This window comes from Thalassophryne amazonica, chromosome 4 (assembly GCF_902500255.1).
Source record: "Thalassophryne amazonica chromosome 4, fThaAma1.1, whole genome shotgun sequence".
In the NCBI taxonomy this organism is placed as follows: domain Eukaryota; kingdom Metazoa; phylum Chordata; class Actinopteri; order Batrachoidiformes; family Batrachoididae; genus Thalassophryne; species Thalassophryne amazonica.
Genome location: NC_047106.1, coordinates 1543950 through 1566880, shown reverse-complemented (window position 1 = coordinate 1566880; position 22931 = coordinate 1543950). Strand labels below are relative to the sequence as shown.

General features: G+C 42.0%; 1 protein-coding gene across 4 annotated transcripts in view; it reads right to left on the bottom strand.

Moving 5' to 3' along the window:
• Positions 1-22931, bottom strand: part of LOC117509345 (diacylglycerol kinase delta-like) — a 275606-nt gene that overhangs the window by 159967 nt on the left and 92708 nt on the right. For 3 of the 4 annotated variants that reach the window (XM_034169013.1, XM_034169012.1, XM_034169015.1), the window contains one exon: positions 4256-4399. In XM_034169013.1, the coding sequence (XP_034024904.1) occupies positions 4256-4399 (144 nt within the window). The remainder of the gene's footprint in view (positions 1-4255; positions 4400-22931) is intronic. The other variant, XM_034169014.1, reaches the window with a different exon arrangement.

The following is a 22931-nucleotide window of genomic DNA, read 5'->3' as shown; positions in this document are numbered from 1 at the left end:
CTTGAAAACAAACACAAAATTCTTATACTACATGATAAAAACCTTAAAGTGAGTAAACTTTGAAAAAAATGTCGGTAGGTAACTGATAGGAATTTTTTCAACACTCAGACATTAATACAAAAATAAATTTATTTCTTGATCATTTACAAAATTAATATGTTAAATTTCATAAACCATGTTCCCTTGCTAATGTTGTCACCGTGGGGTTTCCACAAGGGCATACTGATTAGACTTTTAAACTGGCGTATGAAATCATACCACATTGTCTACCAGGACATGGTATATTTATACTTACTTGTTAGCATATTCTGGCATGGCCCTACAAGTTCCACAGAAGACAACCTCACTCTCCTCATCACGCTCCAGCTATGGCCGTCTTTTCTTCCAGGAAGTTTGCCAAGTTTTCCTCACCCTTTTCTTCTCATATTCAGCATCAGCAGCCTTCCTCTTCTGTGCTTGTTTTGAGGGTGATAGCTGTTCTTTCCTTTGCTTTCCTGGTTTCTGCCCAGGGGCAGGAGGTTTCAAGAAATTCATAATATTCACTGCGCTCGATCTTGCTTAAGCGAAAATGACGCGTCGATGTTGAAGCGAAATTTGCGCCACATCAGAAGATGCGCCTGCAGACGAAGTTTGTCTGCACGTCGGCAATGTTCCCAACATTGCGAAGTGGTGCAACATGTCCTGTCTCTGGTAGCAGCCTGTGAGCAGGACGTATGTCTCTTTTGTCCTTTATTTCACAACTATGACAAGAGTTTTTGGAGGAGCAGCAGCCCCACAGCAGCGGGAGCGGAGTTTCTTTTTCTTTTTTTTTTAATTGTTTACATGTGCACGCGTGAACGGGACAGTTGGTCATCAAGTTGGGTCCTGCAGAGGCAGAAGGACCGCTGAAAGCAGCCATCATCCAGACGCAGCTCCTGCAGCAAATAATGATACTGCCTGAATTGGGAACGTCTCATGACGTTTGTCAGCTTTCCACAACAACTCACTCCGTGTGATCAAGGTCCGTCATGTTAACTTGACTGACAACCGGAGCCGGCGAGCTGAATGGAAGCTCCACCTATTTGATGACGCACCGGGGGGAATTTTCGCAGCAAAAGCAGAGCGACACACCGGGTGAAGGAGGCGCGTCCGTTGCCACGCGACCCCCGCGAATTTGTAGCATCTGATCGCGCCCCGTGTGAACGCGGCATTAGACTAATAAATCTGCCCAAAGCGATTTTAATTCTTACTGGCCCATACGGACCAGTGAAATATGAACTTCACTGGCCCGTGGTGGCCCGGAACATGTAAAAAAGGCCGCCGGGCCATCAGACCAGTGCTATTGTCGAGCCCAGCAAGGACCTAGACAGTCGCCTTGCCAAGGCCAGTAGTTCTTTTGGTCAACTCTCAAAAAAAGTCTGGCAGAATCATGCACTGCGCCTTTCCACAAAAGTGCAGGTCTACAAAGCTTTTCAGCCACCAGAGGGCTTGTAGAAAATAAACTTAAAAAAAAAAAGGCCTTCCCACTATCCTCGTAAGTGAGAAAACTGCCAACAAAAATTCTCACACGATGCTCTTATGCCTCTTACAATCATTGTAGGAGGATCCTACTAGCAGCACAGTTATTGTACAGTGATCCAATAATTTTACTACTAAAATTATTGTACAATAATTCATCTTTAGGGTTTAATTGCACATATGTCTTACAATGGTCCTATAACTCTTACAATGGTCCTACAATGATTGTACCATCATCTTGCAATAAATTTCATCTTTACAGCTCTTAGAAAATGTTGAGCATGATCAACAGTGGCCCTAAGATGATAAGACGACTCTAGGACCACTCTGGGAACAAAATTATCCTGGGATGATTGTTCAATCATTGTAGGATTTGAAGAAAAAATGGTCTTAGACCAGTCTTAGAAGCTCTTAGGATGGGCTGTGACTGAAGCTTTAGCCCCTGTCCAACGGCAGTCTAATCCCTTAGCCCCTGACCTACGGCAGACTCCTTCTTTAGCCCCTGTCCTACAGCGGCCTCCTCCCTTAGCCCCTGACCTATGGTGGTCTCCTTCCTTAGCCACTGTCCTACGGCGGTCTCCTCCCTTAGCCCCTGACCTATGGTGGTCTCCTTCCTTAGACCTGTCCTATGGCGGTCTCCTCCCTTAGCCCCTGACCTATGGCGGTCTCCTCCCTTAGCCCCCGACCTCTGGCGGTCTCCTCCCTTAGCCCCCGACCTCTGGTGGTCTCCTCCATTGGCCCCTGACCTACGTCGGTCTCCTCCATTGACCCCTGACCTACGTCGGACTCCCCTCCATTGGCCCCTGACCTATGGTGGTCTCCCCTCCATTGGCCCCTGACCTATGGTGGTCTCCCCTCCATTGGCCCCTGACCTACGGCGTTCTCTTCCATTGGCCCCTGACCTACGGCGGTCTCCTCCATTGGCCCAACCTACAGCGGTCTCCTACCTTAGCCCCTGACATATGGCGGCCTCCTCCATTAGCCCCTGACCTACGGCGGGCTCCTTCCTTATCCCCTGACCTACGGCGGGCTCCTTCCTTATCCCCTGACCTACGGTGGTCTCCTTCCTTAGCCCCTGACCTATGGTGGTCTCCTCCATTAGCCCCTGACCTACGGCGGGCTCCTTCCTTATCCCCTGACCTACGGCGGGCTCCTTCCTTATCCCCTGACCTACAGCGGTCTCCTTCCTTAGCCCCTGACTATGGTGGTCTCCTTCCTTATCCCCTGACCTACGGCGGGCTCCTTCCTTATCCCCTGACCTACGGCGGGCTCCTTCCTTATCCCCTGACCTACAGCGGTCTCCTTCCTTAGCCCCTGAACTATGGTGGTCTCCTCCATTAGCCCCTGACCTACGGCGGGCTCCTCCCTTAGCCCCTGACCTATGGCGGCCTCCTTCCTTAGCTCCTGACCTATGGCAGTCTCCTTCCTTAGCCCCTGTCCTATGGCGGTCTCCTTCCTTAGCCCCTGTCCTATGGCGGTCTCCTCTCTTAGCTCTCAACCTGTGACAGTTTCCTGTTTTAGCTCCTAATTTTTACTTTTTAACCCTAATTCTTGCTGTCAAACTATTATGTGGGATTTTCTCAGATAGCACATTTGCATTTTCTTTATTTAGCAGCTCTTCATTATGGCGTTCATTCCATAATAAATGTTCATCCTGTTTTCAAAAGATGACTCAAGATTAAGTCCCTCTTAAAGGTGGGTTTTTAAAGATTTAAGTCATGAAAACAACTTCCTTTGGCACTGCTATAATTTTATTAGAGACTTTAAATAAGGAATTCATACTATGAAATCACCAATATGATCAAAATTCATGTTGTCTGAACAAAAATTAATAAATAGTTCCCCTGAAAGAAAAAAAACTCAAATGAACAGACGTCCTTGAATAATTACATTTGGCAGCAACCCATACAGTCTGGTAAGTTCCACACCCCCAGAGCCATCCCCTGCCACCCAGGTCTGGTCCATCGAGGCCCTCGACTTTCACTGTCACCCATGAGACAGCGCACCCGACACCAGCGGTTCCCCCTGCGGGTGGTGAGCTCACAGGGTGGAGATGGAAGGTCCAGATTGCCTTTTCGGGCTGTGCCCAACTGGGCTCTGTGGCAAGCCCAGCTACCAGGCACTCGCTGACGGGCCCTACATCCGGGTCTGGCTCCAGATGAGGGCCCCGAGCTTCTTCTGGGCCAGCTCACATTTCCTCTACCTCGTTCTGTCATGGTGTCTTGTGACCATTCTTATTGTGGCCTCTCGCCTGAGACCAATTTGTCATGGGAGACCCTGCCAGGAGCACAAAGGCTCCAGACAACACAGCTCTCAGGTTCATAGCGGCACACAAACCTCTCCACCATGAACCACAAAGTTAAGTAAACATTTCTAAATCTAAAAATGCTGTTTTTGAAACCAGATAACACCTCTGAAGTGATTTACAGACATCTCAGATGTTAGCGTGTGTGCCCCGTGTATGCACATCAGAGATGTTCCACCTCATGTTCCTCCTCCATGAGGTCAAGAGTAACTTCTGGTCATTTCAAAACCTCATGCAGTCGCACACACGTCCTCCTGCAGATGGTGTTAAAAATAAAATAAAAAGTTTGTCACTGAATTCCCCCCAAATAAATATGTTCTCTTCATTAAATTGGGCTGAAATTTCGAAAGACGTTTCAAAAATTAAAAATAATGCTAAATTCTGTCTGTTGAGTGAAATTTGAAAGGCGGTACAGCTTTAAGAGTCTCTTCAGACATGAAGACGTGTTTTTACCGGCACTTCTCTGGATGCTCATCTCGCTTGTTGTTGAAGTCCAGAGAGATTTTTGCATCCAATCCGATCCCGAAGTAGTTGTTCATGACACATTTCTCAGTGTAGCAGTCACTGGAACACACAGCAAAGCTCCGATGGCTCCAACTCAACAGAAACAGAAGAGATTTAAAATAACAACAATCGGTTTTCCTGTTTATTTACACGTTACATATAGATACAGACATAAAGAAAAAGTACCAGACTGGGTTTGATGAAAGCAAAATACGACGTTTTGTGGAATGATCCAGATGTTTCTTCAGTCGTGTCTTTGACATTTTGAGTCATTTTACTTGGGACTATAATGTGACATGAACTGATACAAACTAAAGGACACAACTGTCCTTGAATGTAATTTGGACCAGAGGCAAAAAGGAATCCAGACGTTGTGGATGGCGTGCCATCACATCGTCTCACAGCCTTTTTAAGGACCGTCTGTAAAAACCTTTATGTTATCTGTGTGAAGGAGACTTTCTGTATAGTGACAACATGTAAGTTAAAAATATTACTGAGGCACACCTAAAGAGCAAAGACAGTAAAGATCAACTTTCTCCAAAACAACCCAAATATCAGAACAGGTCCAGGCCCGCACTGGAACAGAGCAGATGTGGATAAACAGTGGATCCAGAAATTCTTAATCTCAGGTTCTGTGGTATTTTCTAGACTTTAACATACTTTCAGCAATTCTTCTTTTAAGGCAGTTGTTTTTTGAATAACGTCCATATGTGTTGCATTTCAAAATGTTCACAACAATCTCAGCTTTCAGAATATGTGTAATTTATTTCTCCAGAATGCTGCATGTAGAAATATATTATATCTAAATTTGAAAAAATAAAATTAATTTTTAGAAAATTCTTCAAATCTTTTGTGAAAATGCACCTTTATTCCTGTGGACAAACTGTTCTGATGCTAGAAATGGGATCACCAAAGTCTTTGGTTCACAATCGTAGTGTAATACATAAAAGGAAATTGTACATGAATGTAAATAAAATGACTATTTTCCAGCTTGATGCTTTCAGTCTTCCTTCTATGCAGAAATGTCCACAAATATTCGCCACTGGATGAAAAGTAGAAAGTCTCTTAGAAAAAACATGCTGTGCTCTGTTGGGGGGATGGGGTGCTAGCCGATCCACATGCTTCATGTCTGTAGGACAAAATGAACAGTTTCATTTACAGGCCGTGTGAATGAGTATGACTCCTGAATGGAGTGAGAGTGGGCGCTGAATGAGCTTGCAGGAGTGGCCAGCAGAGGGAGACAAAGACCAATGTGACATCCTTCAGACTCTAGGATTGGCTGTGAGGCAAAGTCCACTGAGAACAGGGACTGAAACTAGAGGTGACACTCTGTAGTTTCAGGAAGTGGTCGAATGACGTCTCTGTGACATTCTGTCACCGATTTATTAATAGAAACATGAGTTGGACAAGCCAGTACATCCTTTGACTTTAGAGGGTTAAAAAAAGAATAAAAGAAGCATCAGCAGTGCATATTTCACAGAGGTTTCAAACTCTCTGTGACATAACTATTAAACCATGGACACCTCTGTCAGATTACACCATCCATTCAAAGGACAGAAACCAGCACCTCACAAACGGCCAATGATCTATTAAACATCACAAAATGGGATCCAAAGTGCAGAAGAATTCCAGAAAGCAACTGGAAGACAACAAATTCAGACACACTGACAACTTTCTGGACTCCTACCATCTGGTAGGTGATACAGAGTCCCTCAATGTAGACTGAATCGCTTTAAGATCTCATTTATGCCCATGTCAATTAGAGTTTTAAACAATGGTTCCTGAGATAGGTAGCAGGATTTTGCATTAATGTCATGAAAATTCAGTAAGGTATATCTCATATATTATATTCCAATTCTAAGGTGGAACTATGCTAGTATACTAAGGTATATTTAAATATCTAAAAAGGAAGAGTAAAATAGAAGAGTAGAAAAGTAGAGTAGAGCCACTTAGGTGCCTGGTATCAAGAACCAGGGATAGTTCTCATGGTGACATTGATATTCAGTGTTATTTATTCATTGTCATTCACTATATTGTCAGTATTTTCCTTTTAACCATATGTGGGAGATGGCTGTGCAATAGGGGCATGTGCAATATGGGCATGTGTATGAGGGATATGTGCAACATGCATGAGCCATCTGTGCAAGACTGTTGTGCAAAAAGGGTGTGTGCAAAATTGGTGTGTGTATTAAGTTATGTGCAATATGCATGAGTTATGTAATTATGCCATGGCAATTTTATTTGTGCAGCTCTTGGAGTCCAAGACAAAGTTACCAGAAGGGACAATAAAGTGTATCGTATCGCAAAATAATTATGTTAAGAGGGGAAAAAAGCATCAACCACTCAGTTTGAAAAATGAACCAAATATTTACAACTACAGCCCAAGAAATCCAGCCACAAAGCCCCAAAACTAAAAGAGACCAACTGGTTGGACAAAGAATGTCTGCAAAAAAGAACTCAGCAAAAACACAGACGCCTTCCTTACTGTGACACACTCAAACAATACAAACAGTACACAGAAAAAAACAAAACAAAACAAAATAAAAATCTACTCAAAAAAAAAAAACAAAAAAAAACGAGGAGGAATCTGTAAAGACAAAGAAACATAACTAAGCCCCATGAGCCAGTTATACAACGCCTGGCAAAAATCATGGAATCACCGGCCTCGGAGGATGTTCATTCAGTTGTTTAATTTTGTAGAAAAAAAGCAGATCACAGACATGACACAAAACTAAAGTCATTTCAAATGGCAACATTCTGGCTTTAAGAAACACTACAAGAAATCAGGAAAAAAAATTGTGGCAGTCAGTAACGGTTACTTTTTTAGACCAAGCAGAGGGAAAAAAATATGGACTCACTCAATTCTGAGGAAAAAACTATGGAATCATGAAAAACAAAAGAACGCTCCAACACATCACTAGTATTTTGTTGCACCACCTCTGGCTTTTATAACAGCTTGCAGTCTCTGAGGCATGGACTTAATGAGTGACAAACAGTACTCTTCATCAATCTGGCTCCAACTTTCTCTGATTGCTGTTGCCAGATCAGCTTTGCAGGTTGGAGCCTTGTCATGGACCATTTTCTTCAACTTCCACCAAAGATTTTCAATTGGATTAAGATCCGGACTATTTCCATGACATTGACCCTATGTGTCTTTTTGCAAGGAATGTTTTCACAGTTTTTGCTCTATGGCAAGATGCATTATCATCTTGAAAAATGATTTCATCATCCCCAAACATCCTTTCAATTGATGGGATAAGAAAAGTGTCCAAAATATCAACGTAAACTTGTGCATTTATTGATGATGTAATGACAGCCATCTCCCCAGTGCCTTTACCTGACATGCAGCCCCATATCATCAATGACTGTGGAAATTTACATGTTCTCTTCAGGCAGTCATCTTTATAAATCTCACTGGAACGGCACCAAACAAAAGTTCCAGCATCATCACCTTGCCCAATGCAGATTTGAGATTCATCACTGAATATGACTTTCATCCAGTCATCCACAGTCCACGATTGCTTTTCCCTATCAATCAATCAACTTTTTTCTTATATAGTGCCAAATCACAACAAACAGTTGCCCCAAGGCGCTCTATATTGTAAGGCAAGGCCATACAATAATTATGAAAAACCCCAACGGTCAAAACGACCCCCTATGAGCAAGCACTTGGCTACAGTGGGAAGGAAAAACTCCCTTTTAACAGGAAGAAACCTCCAGCAGAACCAGGCTCAGGGAGGGGCAGTCTTCTGCTGAGACTGGTTGGGGCTGAGGGAAAGAACCAGGAAAAAGACATGCTGTGAAGGGGGGCAGAGATCGATCACTAATGATTAAATGCAGAGTGATGCATACGGAGCAAAAAGAGAAAGAAACAGTGCATCATGGGAACCCTACCACAGTCTACGTCTAAAGCAGCATAACCAAGGGATGGTCCAGGGTCACCTGATCCAGCCCTAACTATAAGCCTTAGCGAAAAGGAAAGTTTTAAGCCTAATCTTAAAAGTAGAGAGGGTATCTGTCTCCCTGATCTGAATTGGGAGCTGGTTCCACAGGAGAGGAGCCTGAAAGCTGAAGGCTCTGCCTCCCATTCTACTCTTACAAACCCTAGGAACTACAAGTAAGCCTGCAGTCTGAGAGCGAAGCGCTCTAATGGGGTAATATGGTACTACGAGGTCCCTAAGATAAGATGGGACCTGATTATTCAAAACCTTATAAGTAAGAAGAAGAATTTTAAATTCTATTCTAGAATTAACAGGAAGCCAATGAAGAGAGGCCAACACGGGTGAGATATGCTCTCTCCTGCTAGTCCCCGTCAGTACTCTAGCTGCAGCATTCTGAACCAACTGAAGGCTTTTTAGGGAACTTTTAGGACAACCTGATAATAATGAATTACAATAGTCCAGCCTAGAGGAAATAAATGCATGAATTAATTTTTCAGCATCACTCTGAGACAAGACCTTTCTGATTTTAGAGATATTGCGTAAATGCAAAAAGGCAGTCCTACATATTTGTTTAATATGCGCTTTGAATGACATATCCTGATCAAAAATGACTCCAAGATTTCTCACAGTATTACTAGAGATCAGGGAAATGCCATCCAGAGTAACGATCTGGTTAGACACCATGCTTCTAAGATTTGTGGGGCAAAGTACAATAACTTCAGTTTTATCTGAGTTTAAAAGCAGGAAATTAGAGGTCATCCATGTCTTTATGTCTGTAAGACAATCCTGCAGTTTAGCTAATTGGTGTGTATCCTCTGGCTTCATGGATAGATAAAGCTGGGTATCATCTGCGTAACAATGAAAATTTAAGCAATACCGTCTAATAATACTGCCTAAGGGAAGCATGTATAAAGTGAATAAAATTGGTCCTAGCACAGAACCTTGTGGAACTCCATAATTAACTTTAGTCTGTGAAGAAGATTCCCCATTTACATGAACAAACTGTAATCTATTAGACAAATATGATTCAAACCACCGCAGCGCAGTGCCTTTAATACCTATGACATGCTCTAATCTCTGTAATAAAATTTTATGGTCAACAGTATCAAAAGCAGCACTGAGGTCCAACAAAACAAGCACAGAGATAAGTCCACTGTCCGAAGCCATAAGAAGATCATTTGTAACCTTCACTAATGCTGTTTCTGTACTATGATGAATTCTAAAACCTGACTGAAACTCTTCAAATAGACCATTCCTCTGCAGGTGATCAGTTAGCTGTTTTACAACTACCCTCTCAAGAATCTTTGAGAGAAAAGGAAGATTGGAGATAATTAGCTAAGATAGCTGGGTCAAGTGATGGCTTTTTAAGTAATGGTTTAATTACTGCCACCTTAAAGGCCTGTGGTACATAACCAACTAACAAAGATAGATTGATCATATTTAAGATTGAAGCATTGAATAATGGTAGGGCTTCCTTGAGCAGCCTGGTAGGAATGGGGTCTAATAAACATGTTGATGGTTTGGATGAAGTAACTAATGAAAATAACTCAGACAGAACAATCGGAGAGAAAGAGTCTAACCAAATACCGGCATCACTGAAAGCAGCCAAAGATAACGATACATCTTTGGGATGGTTATGAGTAATTTTTTCTCTAATAGTCAAAATTTTGTTAGCAAAGAAAGTCATGAAGTCATTACTAGTTAAAGTTAATGGAATACTCAGCTCAATAGAGCTCTGACTCTTTGTCAGCCTGGCTACAGTGCTGAAAAGAAACCTGGGGTTGTTCTTATTTTCTTCAATTAGTGATGAGTAGAAAGATGTCCTAGCTTTACGGAGGGCTTTTTTATAGAGCAACAAACTCTTTTTCCAGGCTAAGTGAAGATCTTCTAAATTAGTGAGATGCCATTTCCTCTCCAACTTACGGGTTATCTGCTTTAAGCTACGAGTTTGTGAGTTATACCACGGAGTCAGACACTTCTGATTTAAAGCTCTCTTTTTCAGAGGAGCTACAGCATCCAAGGTTGTCTTCAATGAGGATGTAAAACTACTGACGAGATACTCTAACTCCCTTACAGAGTTTAGGTAGCTACTCTGCTCTGTGTTGGTATATGACAGAGAACATAAAGAAGGAATCATATCCTTAAACCTAGTTACAGCGCTTTCTGAAAGACTTCTAGTGTAATGAAACTTATTCCCCACTGCTGGGTAGTCCATCAGGGTAAATGTAAATGTTATTAAAAAAATGATCAGACAGAAGGGAGTTTTCAGGGAATACTGTTAAGTCTTCTATTTCCATACCATAAGTCAGAACAAGATCTAAGATATGATTAAAGTGGTCGGTGGACTCATTTACTTTTTGAGCAAAGCCAATAGAGTCTAATAATAGATTAAATGCAGTGTTGAGGCTGTCATTCTCAGCATCTGTGTGGATGTTAAAATCGCCCACTATAATTATCTTATCTGAGCTAAGCACTAAGTCAGACAAAAGGTCTGAAAATTCACAGAGAAACTCACAGTAACGACCAGGTGGACGATAGATAATAACAAATAAAACTGGTTTTTGAGACTTCCAATTTGGATGGACAAGACTAAGAGACAAGCTTTCAAATGAATTAAAGCTCTGTCTAGGTTTTGATTAATTAATAAGCTGGAATGGAAGATTGCTGCTAATCCTCCGCCCCGGCCCGTGCTACGAGCATTCTGACAGTTAGTGTGACTCGGGGGTGTTGACTCATTTAAACTAACATATTCATCCTGCTGTAACCAGGTTTCTGTTAGGCAGAATAAATCAATACGTTGATCAATTATTATATCATTTACCAACAGGGACTTAGAAGAGAGAGACCTAATGTTTAATAGACCACATTTAACTGTTTTAGTCTGTGGTGCAATTGAAGGTGCTATATTATTTTTTCTTTTTGAATTTTTATGCTTAAATAGATTTTTGCTGATTATTGGTGGCCTGGGAGCAGGCACAGTCTCCACGGGGACGGGGCAACGAGGGGACGGCAGGGGGAGAGAAGCTGCAGAGAGGTGTATAAGACCACAGCTCTGCTTCCTGGTCCCAACGCTGGACAGTCACAGTTTGGAGGATCCAAGAAAATTGGCCAGATTTCTAGAAATGAGAGCTGCTCCATCCAAAGTGGGATGGATGCCGTCTCTCCTAACAAGACCAGGTTTTCCCCAGAAGCTTTGCCAATTATCAATGAAGCCCACCTCATTTTTTGGACACCACTCAGACAGCCAGCAATTCAAGGAGAACTTGCGGCTAAACATGTCACTCCCGGTCTGATTGGGGAGGGGCCCAGAGAAAACAACAGAGTCCGACATTGTTTTTGCAAAGTTACACACCGATTTAATGTTAATTTTAGTGACCTCCGATTGGCGTAACCGAGTGTCATTACTGCCGACGTGAATTACAATCTTACCAAATTTACGCTTAGCCTTAGCCAGCAATTTCAAATGTTCTTCGATGTCGCCTGCTCTGGCCCCCGGAAGACAATTGACAATGGTTGCTGGTGTCGCTAACTTCACATTTCTCAAAACAGAGTCGCCAATAACCAGAGTTTGATCCTCGGCGAGTGTATCGTCGAGTGGGGAAAAACGGTTAGAGATGTGAACGGGTTGACGGTGTACACGGGGCTTCTGTTTAGGGCTACGCTTCCTCCTCACAGTCACCCAGTCAGCCTGCTTTCCCGACTGCCCGGGATCTGCCAGGGGGGAACTAACGGCGGCTAAGCTACCTTGGTCCGCACCGACTACAGGGGCCTGGCTAGCTGTAGAATTTTCCACGGTGCGGAGCCGAGTCTCCAATTCGCCCAGCCTGGCCTCCAAAGCTACGAATAAGCTGCACTTATTACAAGTACCGTTACTGCTAAAGGAGGCCGAGGAATAACTAAACATTTTACACCCAGAGCAGAAAAGTACGGGAGAGACAGGAGAAGCCGCCATGCTAAATCGGCTAAGAGCTAGTAGCTACGCAACCTAGCGGATTCCTAAAAACACACAAAGTGAATAATGTGTAAATAATTTAGAGGTGATTCAGCAGAAGGAGTGCCTTAATTAAGGCACCAAACAGGCCATGAAGCAGCACAGGTAACGCACAACAACAGCGAACGCACGACAACGGTGCTAAAATAAAATAAAAATCGACTAAACACGCTCTGGAGCAGCACAGGTAACGCACGACAACAGTGCTAAAAAAAATAAATAAATAAATAAAAACGAAAGCGTTAGCAAGCTAGTTAGCTTGCCAACGCTGATGAAAGTTAGCTGATAAAAGTGCTCCGTCGCGATGTTTCGACCGTTAGAGGTCTTCCTTAGGCGTTGGAGCACAGTAAAAAAGTAAAAAAAAGTAAAAAGGTAAAAAAGTAAAAAAGTCTTGAAAAAGACTGTTAGTTCAGTTAGTTAGTTAGCCCATTGTAACCTTGTTTTTTTCTGTTTAGGTGTTAATGATGGCTTTCGTTTAGCTTTTCTGTATGTAAATCCCATTTCCTTTAGGCGGTTTCTTACAGTTCGGTCACAGACGTTGACTCCAGTTTCCTCCCATTTGTTCCTTATTTGTTTTGTTGTGCATTTTCGATTTTTGAGACATATTGCTTTAAGTTTTCTGTCTTGACGCTTTGATGTCTTCTTTGGTCTACCAGTATGTTTGCCTTTAACAACCTTCCCATGTTGTTTGTATTTGGTCCAGAGTTTAGACACAGCTGACTGTGAACAACCAACATCTTTTGCAACATTGCGTGATGATTTACCCTCTTTTAAGAGTTTGATAATCCTCTCCTTTGTTTCAACTGACATCTCTCGTGTTGGAGCCATGATTCATGTCAGTCCACTTGGTGCAACAGCTCTCCAAGGTGTGATCACTCCTTTTTAGATGCAGACTAATGAGTAGATCTGATTTGATGCAGTTTTGGGGATGAAAATTTACAGGGTGATTCCATAATTTAGTCCTCAGAATTGAGTGAGTCCATATTTTTTTCCCTCTGAAAAAAGTAACCGTTACTGACTGCCACAATTTTTTTTTCCTGATTTCTTATAGTGTTTCTTAAAGCCAGAAAGTTGCCATTTGAAATGACTTTAGTTTTGTGTCATGTCTGTGATCTGCTTTTTTTCTACAAAATTAAACAACTGAATGAACATCCGCCGAGGCCGGTGATTCCATAATTTTTGCCAGGGGTTGTACAAGCTGGGACATTTGGACCAATCACTTCAAGAAACAACTTCATTCTTATCAATTCAGAACAAAAGCATATAGCAGAAAATTTAAACTAAATAAAATCGAAGACTCCCAGAACCCTTTGGATCTCCTCATTACTGAGCAAGAAGATAAAACGCTAAGCACCTTAAAGCCAAAAAAGCACAAGAAATCAGATTGGCTACATCTATTCAATCTGATCTGGAATCATGGTCTCACAACATCAATTTGTAAAAGTGGAGTCAAATCTGACCCTGACAGTTACAGAGGCCTCTGTGTGACCAGGAACCTGGGAAAGGTCTTCTCTGTCCAGCTCATAGACGTTCTCATCAAACACAGTGTCCTCAGCAAACATCAAACCGGATTCATCCCAAAATCACCGTACATCAGACCACATTTATGCCAGACACACAAATACAGGTGAGCCTCATTAACTCGTGATTCGGCTTCACCCACAGTGGACTCAAAAAATTTAAACTTCTATATGAGTCTATTTTGACCATTTTTGGGATGGGTGGGCAAGACCATAAAGGCGTGCCCGCCACATGTACGAGGGGCATGCACATGTATACAACTCCACTTCCAATGAAGTTGGGACGTTCTGTAAAATGTAAATAAAAACAGAATGCAATGATTTGCAAATACTCTTCAACCTATATTCAATCCAATACACCACAAAGACAAGATATTTAATGTTCAAACTGATCAACTTTATTGTTTTTGTGTAAATATTTGCTCATTTTGAAATGGATGCCTGCAACACATTTCAAAAAAGTTGGGACAGGGCAACAAAAGACTGGGAAAGTTGATGAATGCTCAAAGAACAACCTGATTGGAAACAGCTGAGTGTCATGACTGGGTATAAAAGGAGCATCCCCAAAAGGCTCAGCCGTTCACAAGCAAAGATGGGGTGAGGATCACCACTTTGTGAACAACTGCTTGAAAAAATAGTCTAACAGTTTAAGAACAATGTTTCAACAATCAATTGCAAGGAATTTAGGGATTCCATCATCTACAGTCCATAATATAATCAGAAGATTCAGAGAATCTGGAGAACTTTCTACATGTAAGCGGCAAGGCCGAAAACCAACAATGAATGTCCATGACCTTCGATCCCTCAGGCGGCACTGCATTAAAAATCGACATCATTGTTTAAAGGATCTTACCACGTGGCCTCAGGAACACTTCAGAAAACCATTGTCAGTTAACACAGTTCGACACTACATCTACAAGTGCAACTTAAAACTCTACCATGCAAAGCGAAAGCCATACAGTAGTGTTGAGAATAATAGTAGTGCTATGTGACTAAAAAGATTAATCCAGGTTTTGAGTATATTTCTTATTGTTACATGGGAAACAAGGTACCAGTAGATTCAGTAGATTCACACAAATCCAACAAGACCAAGCATTCATGATATGCACACTCTTAAGGCTATAAAATTGGGCTATTAGTAAAAAAAAAGTAGATAAGGGGGTGTTCACAATAATAGTAGTGTGGCATTCAGTCAGTGAGTTCGTCAATTCTGTGGAACAAACAGGTGTGAATCAGGTGTCCCCTATTTAAGAATGAAGCCAGCACCTGTTGAACATGCTTTTCTCTTTGAAAGCCTGAGGAAAATGGGACGTTCAAGACATTGTTCAGAAGAAAAGCGTAGTTTGATTAAAAAGTTGATTGGAGAGGGGAAAACTTATACGCAGGTGCAAACAATTATAGGCTGTTCATCTACAACAGGGGTGGCCAAGTTCGGTCCTCGAGAGCCACCTTCCTGACACTCTTTGTTGTCTCCCTGCTCCAACACACCTGAATCCAATGAAAGACTCGTTAGCAGACTTTTAATGAGCCTTTCATTGGATTCAGGTGTGTTGGAGCAGGGAGATAACTAAGTGTCAGGAAGGTGGCTCTAGAGGACCGAACATGATCTACAATGATCTCCAATGCTTTAAAATGGACAAAAAAAAAACTGAGACGCGTAGAAGAAAATGGAAAACCATCAAAATGGATAGAAGAATCAATCAATCAATCAATCAACTTTTTTCTTATATAGCGCCAAATCACAACAAACAGTTGCCCCAAGGCGCTCCACATTGAAAGGCAAGGCCATACAATAATTATGAAAAACCTCAACGGTCAAAACGACCCCCTATGAGCAAGCACTTGGCCACAGTGGGAAGGAAAAACTCCCTTTTAACAGGAAGAAACCTCCAGCAGAACCAGGCTCAGGGAGGGGCAGTCTTCTGCTGAGACTGGTTGGGGCTGAGGGAAAAAACCAGGAAAAAGACATGCCGTGAAGGGGGGCAGAGATCGATCACTAATGATTAAATGCAGAGTGATGCATACGGAGCAAAAAGAGAAAGAAACAGTGCATCATGGGAACCCCCCCACAATCTACGTCTAAAGCAGCATAACCAAGGGATGGTCCAGGGTCACCCGATCCAGCCCTAACTATAAGCCTTAGCGAAAAGGAAAGTTTTAAGCCTAATCTTAAAAGTAGAGAGGGTATCTGTCTCCCTGATCTGAATTGGGAGCTGGTTCCACAGGAGAGGAGCCTGAAAGCTGAAGGCTCTGCCTCCCATTCTACTCTTACAAACCCTAGGAACTACAAGTAAGCCCGCAGTCTGAGAGCGAAGCGCTCTAATGGGGTAATATGGTACTACGAGGTCCCTAAGATAAGATGGGACCTGATTATTCAAAACCTTATAAGTAAGAAGAAGAATTTTAAATTCTATTCTAGAATTAACAGGAAGCCAATGAAGAGAGGCCAACACGGGTGAGATATGCTCTCTCCTGCTAGTCCCCATCAGTACTCTAGCTGCAGCATTCTGAACCAACTGAAGGCTTTTTAGGGAACTTTTAGGACAACCTGATAATAATGAATTACAATAGTCCAGCCTAGAGGAAATAAATGCATGAATTAGTTTTTCAGCATCACTCTGAGACAAGACCTTTCTGATTTTAGAGATATTGCGTAAATGCAAAAAGGCAGTCCTACATATTTGTTTAATATGCGCTTTGAATGACATATCCTGATCAAAAATGACTCCAAGATTTCTCACAGTATTACTAGAGATCAGGGAAATGCCATCCAGAGTAACGATCTGGTTAGACACCATGCTTCTAAGATTTGTGGGGCCAAGTACAATAACTTCAGTTTTATCTGAGTTTAAAAGCAGGAAATTAGAGGTCATCCATGTCTTTATGTCTGAATTCAAGCCACAGTTCACAGTGAAGACAGTGAAGCATGGTGGTGCAAGCATCATGATATGAGCATGTTTCTCCTACTATGGTGTTGGGCCTATATATCGCATACCAGGTATCATGGATCAGTTTGGATATGTCAGAATACTTGAAGAGGTCATGTTGCCTTATGCTGAAGAGGACATGCCCTTGAAATGGGTGTTTCAACAAGACAATGACCCCAAGCACACTAGTAAACCAGCAAAATCTTGGTTCCAAACCAACAAAATTCATGCCTCACCGATGTGAAGAAATAATGAAAAACTGTGGTTATACAACTAAATACTAGTTTAGTGATTCACAGGATTGCTAAAAAAGCAGTTTGAACATAATAGTTTTGAGTTTGTAGCGTCAACAGCAGATGCTACTATTATTGTGAACACCCTCTTTTCTACTTTTTTTTTACTAATAGCCCAATTTCATAGCCTTAAGAGTGTGCATATCATGAATGCTTGGTCTTGTTGGATTTGTGAGAATCTACTGGTACCTTGTTTCCCATGTAACAATAAGAAATACCTATACTCAAAACCTGGATTATTCTTTTTAGTCACATAGCACTACTATTATTCTGAACACTACTGTACATCAACAACATCCAGAAACACCGCCACCTTCTCTGGGCCCGAGCTCATTTGAAATGGACAGACGCAAAGTGGAAAGGTGTGCTGTGGTCTGATGAGTCCACATTTCAAATTGTTTTTGGAAATCATGGACGTCGTGTCCTCCGGACAAAAGAGGAAAAAGACCATCCAGATTGTTACCAGCACAAAGTTCAAAAGCCAGCATCTGTGATGGTATGGGGGTGTGTTAGTGCCCATGGCATGGACAACTTACACATCTGTGACGGCACCACCAATACTGAAAGGTACATCCAGGTTTTAGAGCAACACATGCTACCATCCAAGCGACGTCCCTGCTTATTTCAACAAGACAATGCCAAGCCACATTCTGCACGTGATACAACAGCGTGGCTTCGTAGTAAGAAGGAAAGGTGATGTAACACAGTGGTAAACATACCACTGTCCCAGCTTTTTTGAAATGTGTTGCAGGCATCCATTTCAAAATGAGCAAATATTTGCACAAAACAATAAGGTTTATCAGTTTGAACATTAAATATCTTGTCTTTGTAGTGTATTCAATTGAATATATGTTGAAGAGGATTTGAAAAATCATTGTATTGTTTTTATTTACATTTTACACAACGTCCTAACTTCATTGGAACTGGGGTTGTATAATGTTCATTTACAATGGTCGTCATTTGGATTCTCTGTGCTGTAGACAGCAACAACTCTGGCGTGCAAAGAATTATGGGATATGTCATTAGGGTGAACAATGCCACCAAGTGGCCAGTAGATGGCAGTAAAGACCCTGAAAACTTGCTAAACCAAATATTTCAAATAATCTGTGTCTGTTACGTTTAATCTGCATGGAAATTAATAAATGCAAACTGAATTTCAGACATCTCATATATATTACTCTGGAACAAAGAGGACAAACAGTGCTGTAAAGGACAATAAGCAGGACATTAAAGAGCAAACGTCACTTTCCCCCAGAATGACATTAACAGGAAGCGATTGCGGCTCACACAACCTGAGCTTCTGGCATAAAACAAACACAATAACAATGTCTATAAACCCAGAAAATATATTCACAAGCGTTTAGGCACAATATAGAAAGAGTTTACTGTTGTCCGTGTGCAGCGGTTAAAGTGCAGCCTGATCAGAGCATCTCAATGCATTTGTCCTGTCATGAAGCGTTACCCATAATGCACTGCAGCATGTGTGTCCAAACACTACAACCTTCAAAATTAGTGCATTACTTTAAAACTGAAACTATTTTCACTTTATAAAACTTCAGACGTGACATTAATTTAAATAACTTGTCTGGAATTAGTTTGGTTAATATTTTAACTATAAGTTAAAACTGAATGCCTCTGGATGACATGCATGATGTCGGCAAGTCATTATAGTGTTAAGAGAAATTATCTTGCTTCTCTCTCTCTTCCTTTCTCTCCTGTAACCAGCTATCCTCTGCCTATAGAGGATACAGCTGTCTGTCTGCGAGGAAACATTTAAGAGGTGCAGTGAGGTTTAAAAGTAGTTAGTCAGCCCCTGATTGTGCAAGTTCTCCTACTTAGAAAGATGAGAGAGGTCTATAATTTTCATCATTGGTACACTTCAATTATGAGAAACAAAATGAGAAAAAAAAAACAGGAAATCACATTGTAGGTTTTTTTTTTTTTTTTTTTTTTTTTTTTTTTTTAAGAATTAATGTGTAAATTATGGCGGAAAATAAGTACTTGGTCAATAACAAAAGTTCAACTCAATACTTTGTAACATAATCTTTGTTGCTATGACAGAGGTCAACCATTTCCTGTAAGTCTTCACCAGGTTTGCACACACGGTAGCTGGTATTTTGGTCCATTCCTCCATGCAGATCTTCTCTAGAGCAGTGATGTTTTGGGACTGTCACTGGGCAACATGGACTTTCAACTCCCTCAACAAATTTTCTATGGGGTTGAGGTCTGGAGACTGGCTCGGCCACTCCAGGACTTTGAAATGCTTTTTACGGAGCCACTCCGTTGTTGCCTGTGCGGTGTGTTAGGGATCATTGTCATGCTGGAAGACCCAGCCATGTTGCATCTTCAATGCGCTCACTGATGGAAGGTTTTGGCTTAAAATCTCATGATACATGGCCCTGTTCATTCTTCCCTTAACACGGATCAGTCATCCTGTCCCCTTTGCAGAAAAACAGCCCCAAAGCATGATGTTTCCACCCCTATGCTTCACAGTAGATATGATGTTCTTGGGATGCAACTCAGCATTCTTCTTCCTCCAAACACAACAAGTTGAGTTTTTACCAAAATGTTCTATTTGGTTTCATCTGACCACATGATATTCTCCCAATCATCTTCTGGATCATCCATATGCTCTCTGGCAAACTTCAGACGGGCCTGGACAGGTACTGTCTTAAGTAGGTTACTGCAGGATTTGAGTCCCTCTCTGCGTAGTGTGTAGCCTTTGTTACTTTGGTCCCAGCTCTCTGCAGGTCATTCATCAGGTCCCTCCGTGTAGTTGTGGGATTTTTGTTCACCGTTCTCAGGGTCATTTTGACCCCACTGGATGACATCTTGCGTGGAGCCCCAGATCAAGGGAGATTATCAATGGTCTTGTATGTCTTCCATTTTCTTACAAATGCTCCCACAGTTAATTTATTCAGACCAACCTGCTTGACTATTGTAGATTCACTCTTCCCAGCCTGGTGCACATCTACAGCTGTCTTCCTGGTGTCCTTTGACAGCTCTTTGGTCTTGGCCATGGTTGAGTTTGGAGTCTGACTGTTTGAGGCTGTGGACAGGTGTCTTTTATCTGCATCTGGTCTCTTGCTTGCCTCTACTGGTGGTTGGCTCTCACTGCGGTATTGTATCACTTCCTGTTCCGGAGCACAGCGGTGTTTTGCTGTATCTGTTAGCTGTTTAATCTGCGCAGTTAGATTGATCTAGTTACCTAGATAACGATTTGTTTCACAGTGTTATCTTCACGTGCCTTAACTAAAGCACTCCCTCTGCTGAATCACCTCTAAATTATTTACACGTTATTCACTTTGCGTGTTTTTAGGAATCCGCTAGCTTAGCGCAGCTACTAGCTCTTAGCCGGTTTAGCATGGCGGCTTCTCCTGTCTCTCCCGCACTTTTCTGCTCTGGGTGTGAAATGTTTAGTTATTCCTCGGCCTCCTTTAGTAGTAATGGTACCTGTAATAAGTGTAGCTTATTCGTAGGTTTGGAGGCCAGGCTGGGCGAATTGGAGACTCGGCTCAGCACCGTGGAAAATTCTACAGCTAGCCAGGCCCCTGTAGTCGGTGCGGACCAAGGTAGCTTAGCCGCCGTTAGTTTCCCTCTGGCAGATCCCGAGCAGCCGGGAAAGCAGGCCGACTGGGTGACTGTGAGGAGGAAGCGTAGCCCTAAACAGAAGCCCCGTGTACACCGCCAACCCATTCACATTTCTAACCGTTTTTCCCCACTCGGCGACACACCCGCCGAGGATCAAACTCTGGTTATTGGCGACTCTGTTTTGAGAAATGTGAAGTTAGCGACACCAGCAACCATAGTTAATTGTCTTCCGGGGGCCAGAGCAGGCGACATTGAAGGAAATTTGAAACTGCTGGCTAAGGCTAAGCGTAAATTTGATAAGATTGTAATTCACGTCGGCAGTAATGACGCCCGGTTACGCCAATCGGAGGTCACTAAAATTAACATTGAATCGGTGTGTAACTTTGCAAAAACAATGTCGGACTCTGTAGTTTTCTCTGGGCCCCTCCCCACTCGGACCGGGAGTGACATGTTTAGCCGCATGTTCTCCTTGAATTGCTGGCTGTCTGAGTGGTGTCCAAAAAATGAGGTGGGCTTCATAGATAATTGGCAAAGCTTCTGGGGAAAACCTGGTCTTGTTAGGAGAGACGGGATCCATCCCACTTTGGATGGAGCAGCTCTCATTTCTAGAAATCTGGCCAATTTTATTAAATCCTCGAAACCGTGACTATCCAGGGTTGGGACGAGGAAGCAGAGTTGTAGTCTTACACACCTCTCTGCAGCTTCTCTCCCCCTGCCATCCCCTCATTACCCCATCCCCGTAGAGACGGTGCCTGCTCCCAGACCACCAATAACCAGCAAAAATCTATTTAAGCATAAAAATTCAAAAAGAAAAAAGAATATAGCACCTTCAACTGCACCACAGACTAAAACAGTTAAATGTGGTCTATTAAACATTAGGTCTCTCTCTTCTAAGTCCCTGTTAGTAAATGATATAATAACTGATCAACATATTGATTTATTCTGCCTTACAGAAACCTGGTTACAGCAGGATGAATATGTTAGTTTAAATGAGTCAACACCCCCGAGTCACACTAACTGTCAGAATGCTCGTAGCACGGGCCGAGGCGGAGGATTAGCAGCAATCTTCCATTCTAGCATATTAATTAATCAAAAACCCAGACAGAGCTTTAATTCATTTGAAAGCTTGACTCTTAGTCTTGTCCATCCAAATTGGAAGTCCCAAAAAACAGTTTTATTTGTTGTTATCTATCGTCCTCCTGGTCGTTACTGTGAGTTTCTCTGTGAATTTTCAGAACTTTTGTCTGACTTAGTGCTTAGCTCAGATAAGATAATTATAGTGGGCGATTTTAACATCCACACAGATGCTGAGAATGACAGCCTCAACACTGCATTTAATCTATTATTTGACTCAATTGGCTTTGCTCAAAATGTAAATGAGTCCACCCACCACTTTAATCATATCTTAGATCTTGTTCTGACTTATGGTATGGAAATTGAAGACTTAACAGTATTCCCTTAAAACTCCCTTCTGTCTGATCATTTCTTAATAACATTTACATTTACTCTGATGGACTACCCAGCAGTGGGGAATAAGTTTCATTACACTAGAAGTCTTTCAGAAAGCGCTGTAACTAGGTTTAAGGATATGTTTCCTTCTTTATGTTCTCTAATGCCATATACCAACACAGTGCAGAGTAGCTACCTAAACTCTGTAAGTGAGATAGAGTATCTCGTCAATAGTTTTACATCCTCACTGAAAACAACTTTGGATGCTGTAGCTCCTCTGAAAAAGAGAGCTTTAAATCAGAAGTGCCTGACTCCGTGGTATAACTCACAAACTCGCAGCTTAAAGCAGATAACCCATAAGTTGGAGAGGAAATGGCGTCTCACTAATTTAGAAGATCTCCACTTAGCCTAGAAAGAGTCTGTTGCTCTATAAAAAAGCCCTCCATAAAGATAGGACATCTTACTACTCATCACTAATTGAAGAAAATAAGAACAACCCCAGGTTTCTTTTCAGCACTGTAGTCAGGCTGACAAAGAGTCAGAGCTCTATTGAGCCGAGTATTCCTTTAACTTTAACTAGTAATGACTTCATGACTTTCTTTGCTAATAAAAGTTTAACTATTAGAGAAAAAATTACTCATAACCATCCCAAAGACGTATCGTTATCTTTGGCTGCTTTCAGTGATGCCGGTATTTGGTTAGACTCTTTCTCTCAGATTGTTCTGAGTTATTTTCATTAGTTACTTCATCCAAACCATCAACATGTCTATTGGACCCCATTCCTACCAGGCTGCTCAAGGAAGCCCTACCATTATTTAATGCTTCGATCTTAAATATGATCAATCTATCTTTATTAGTTGGCTATGTACCACAGGCTTTTAAGGTGGCAGTAATTAAACCATTACTTAAAAAG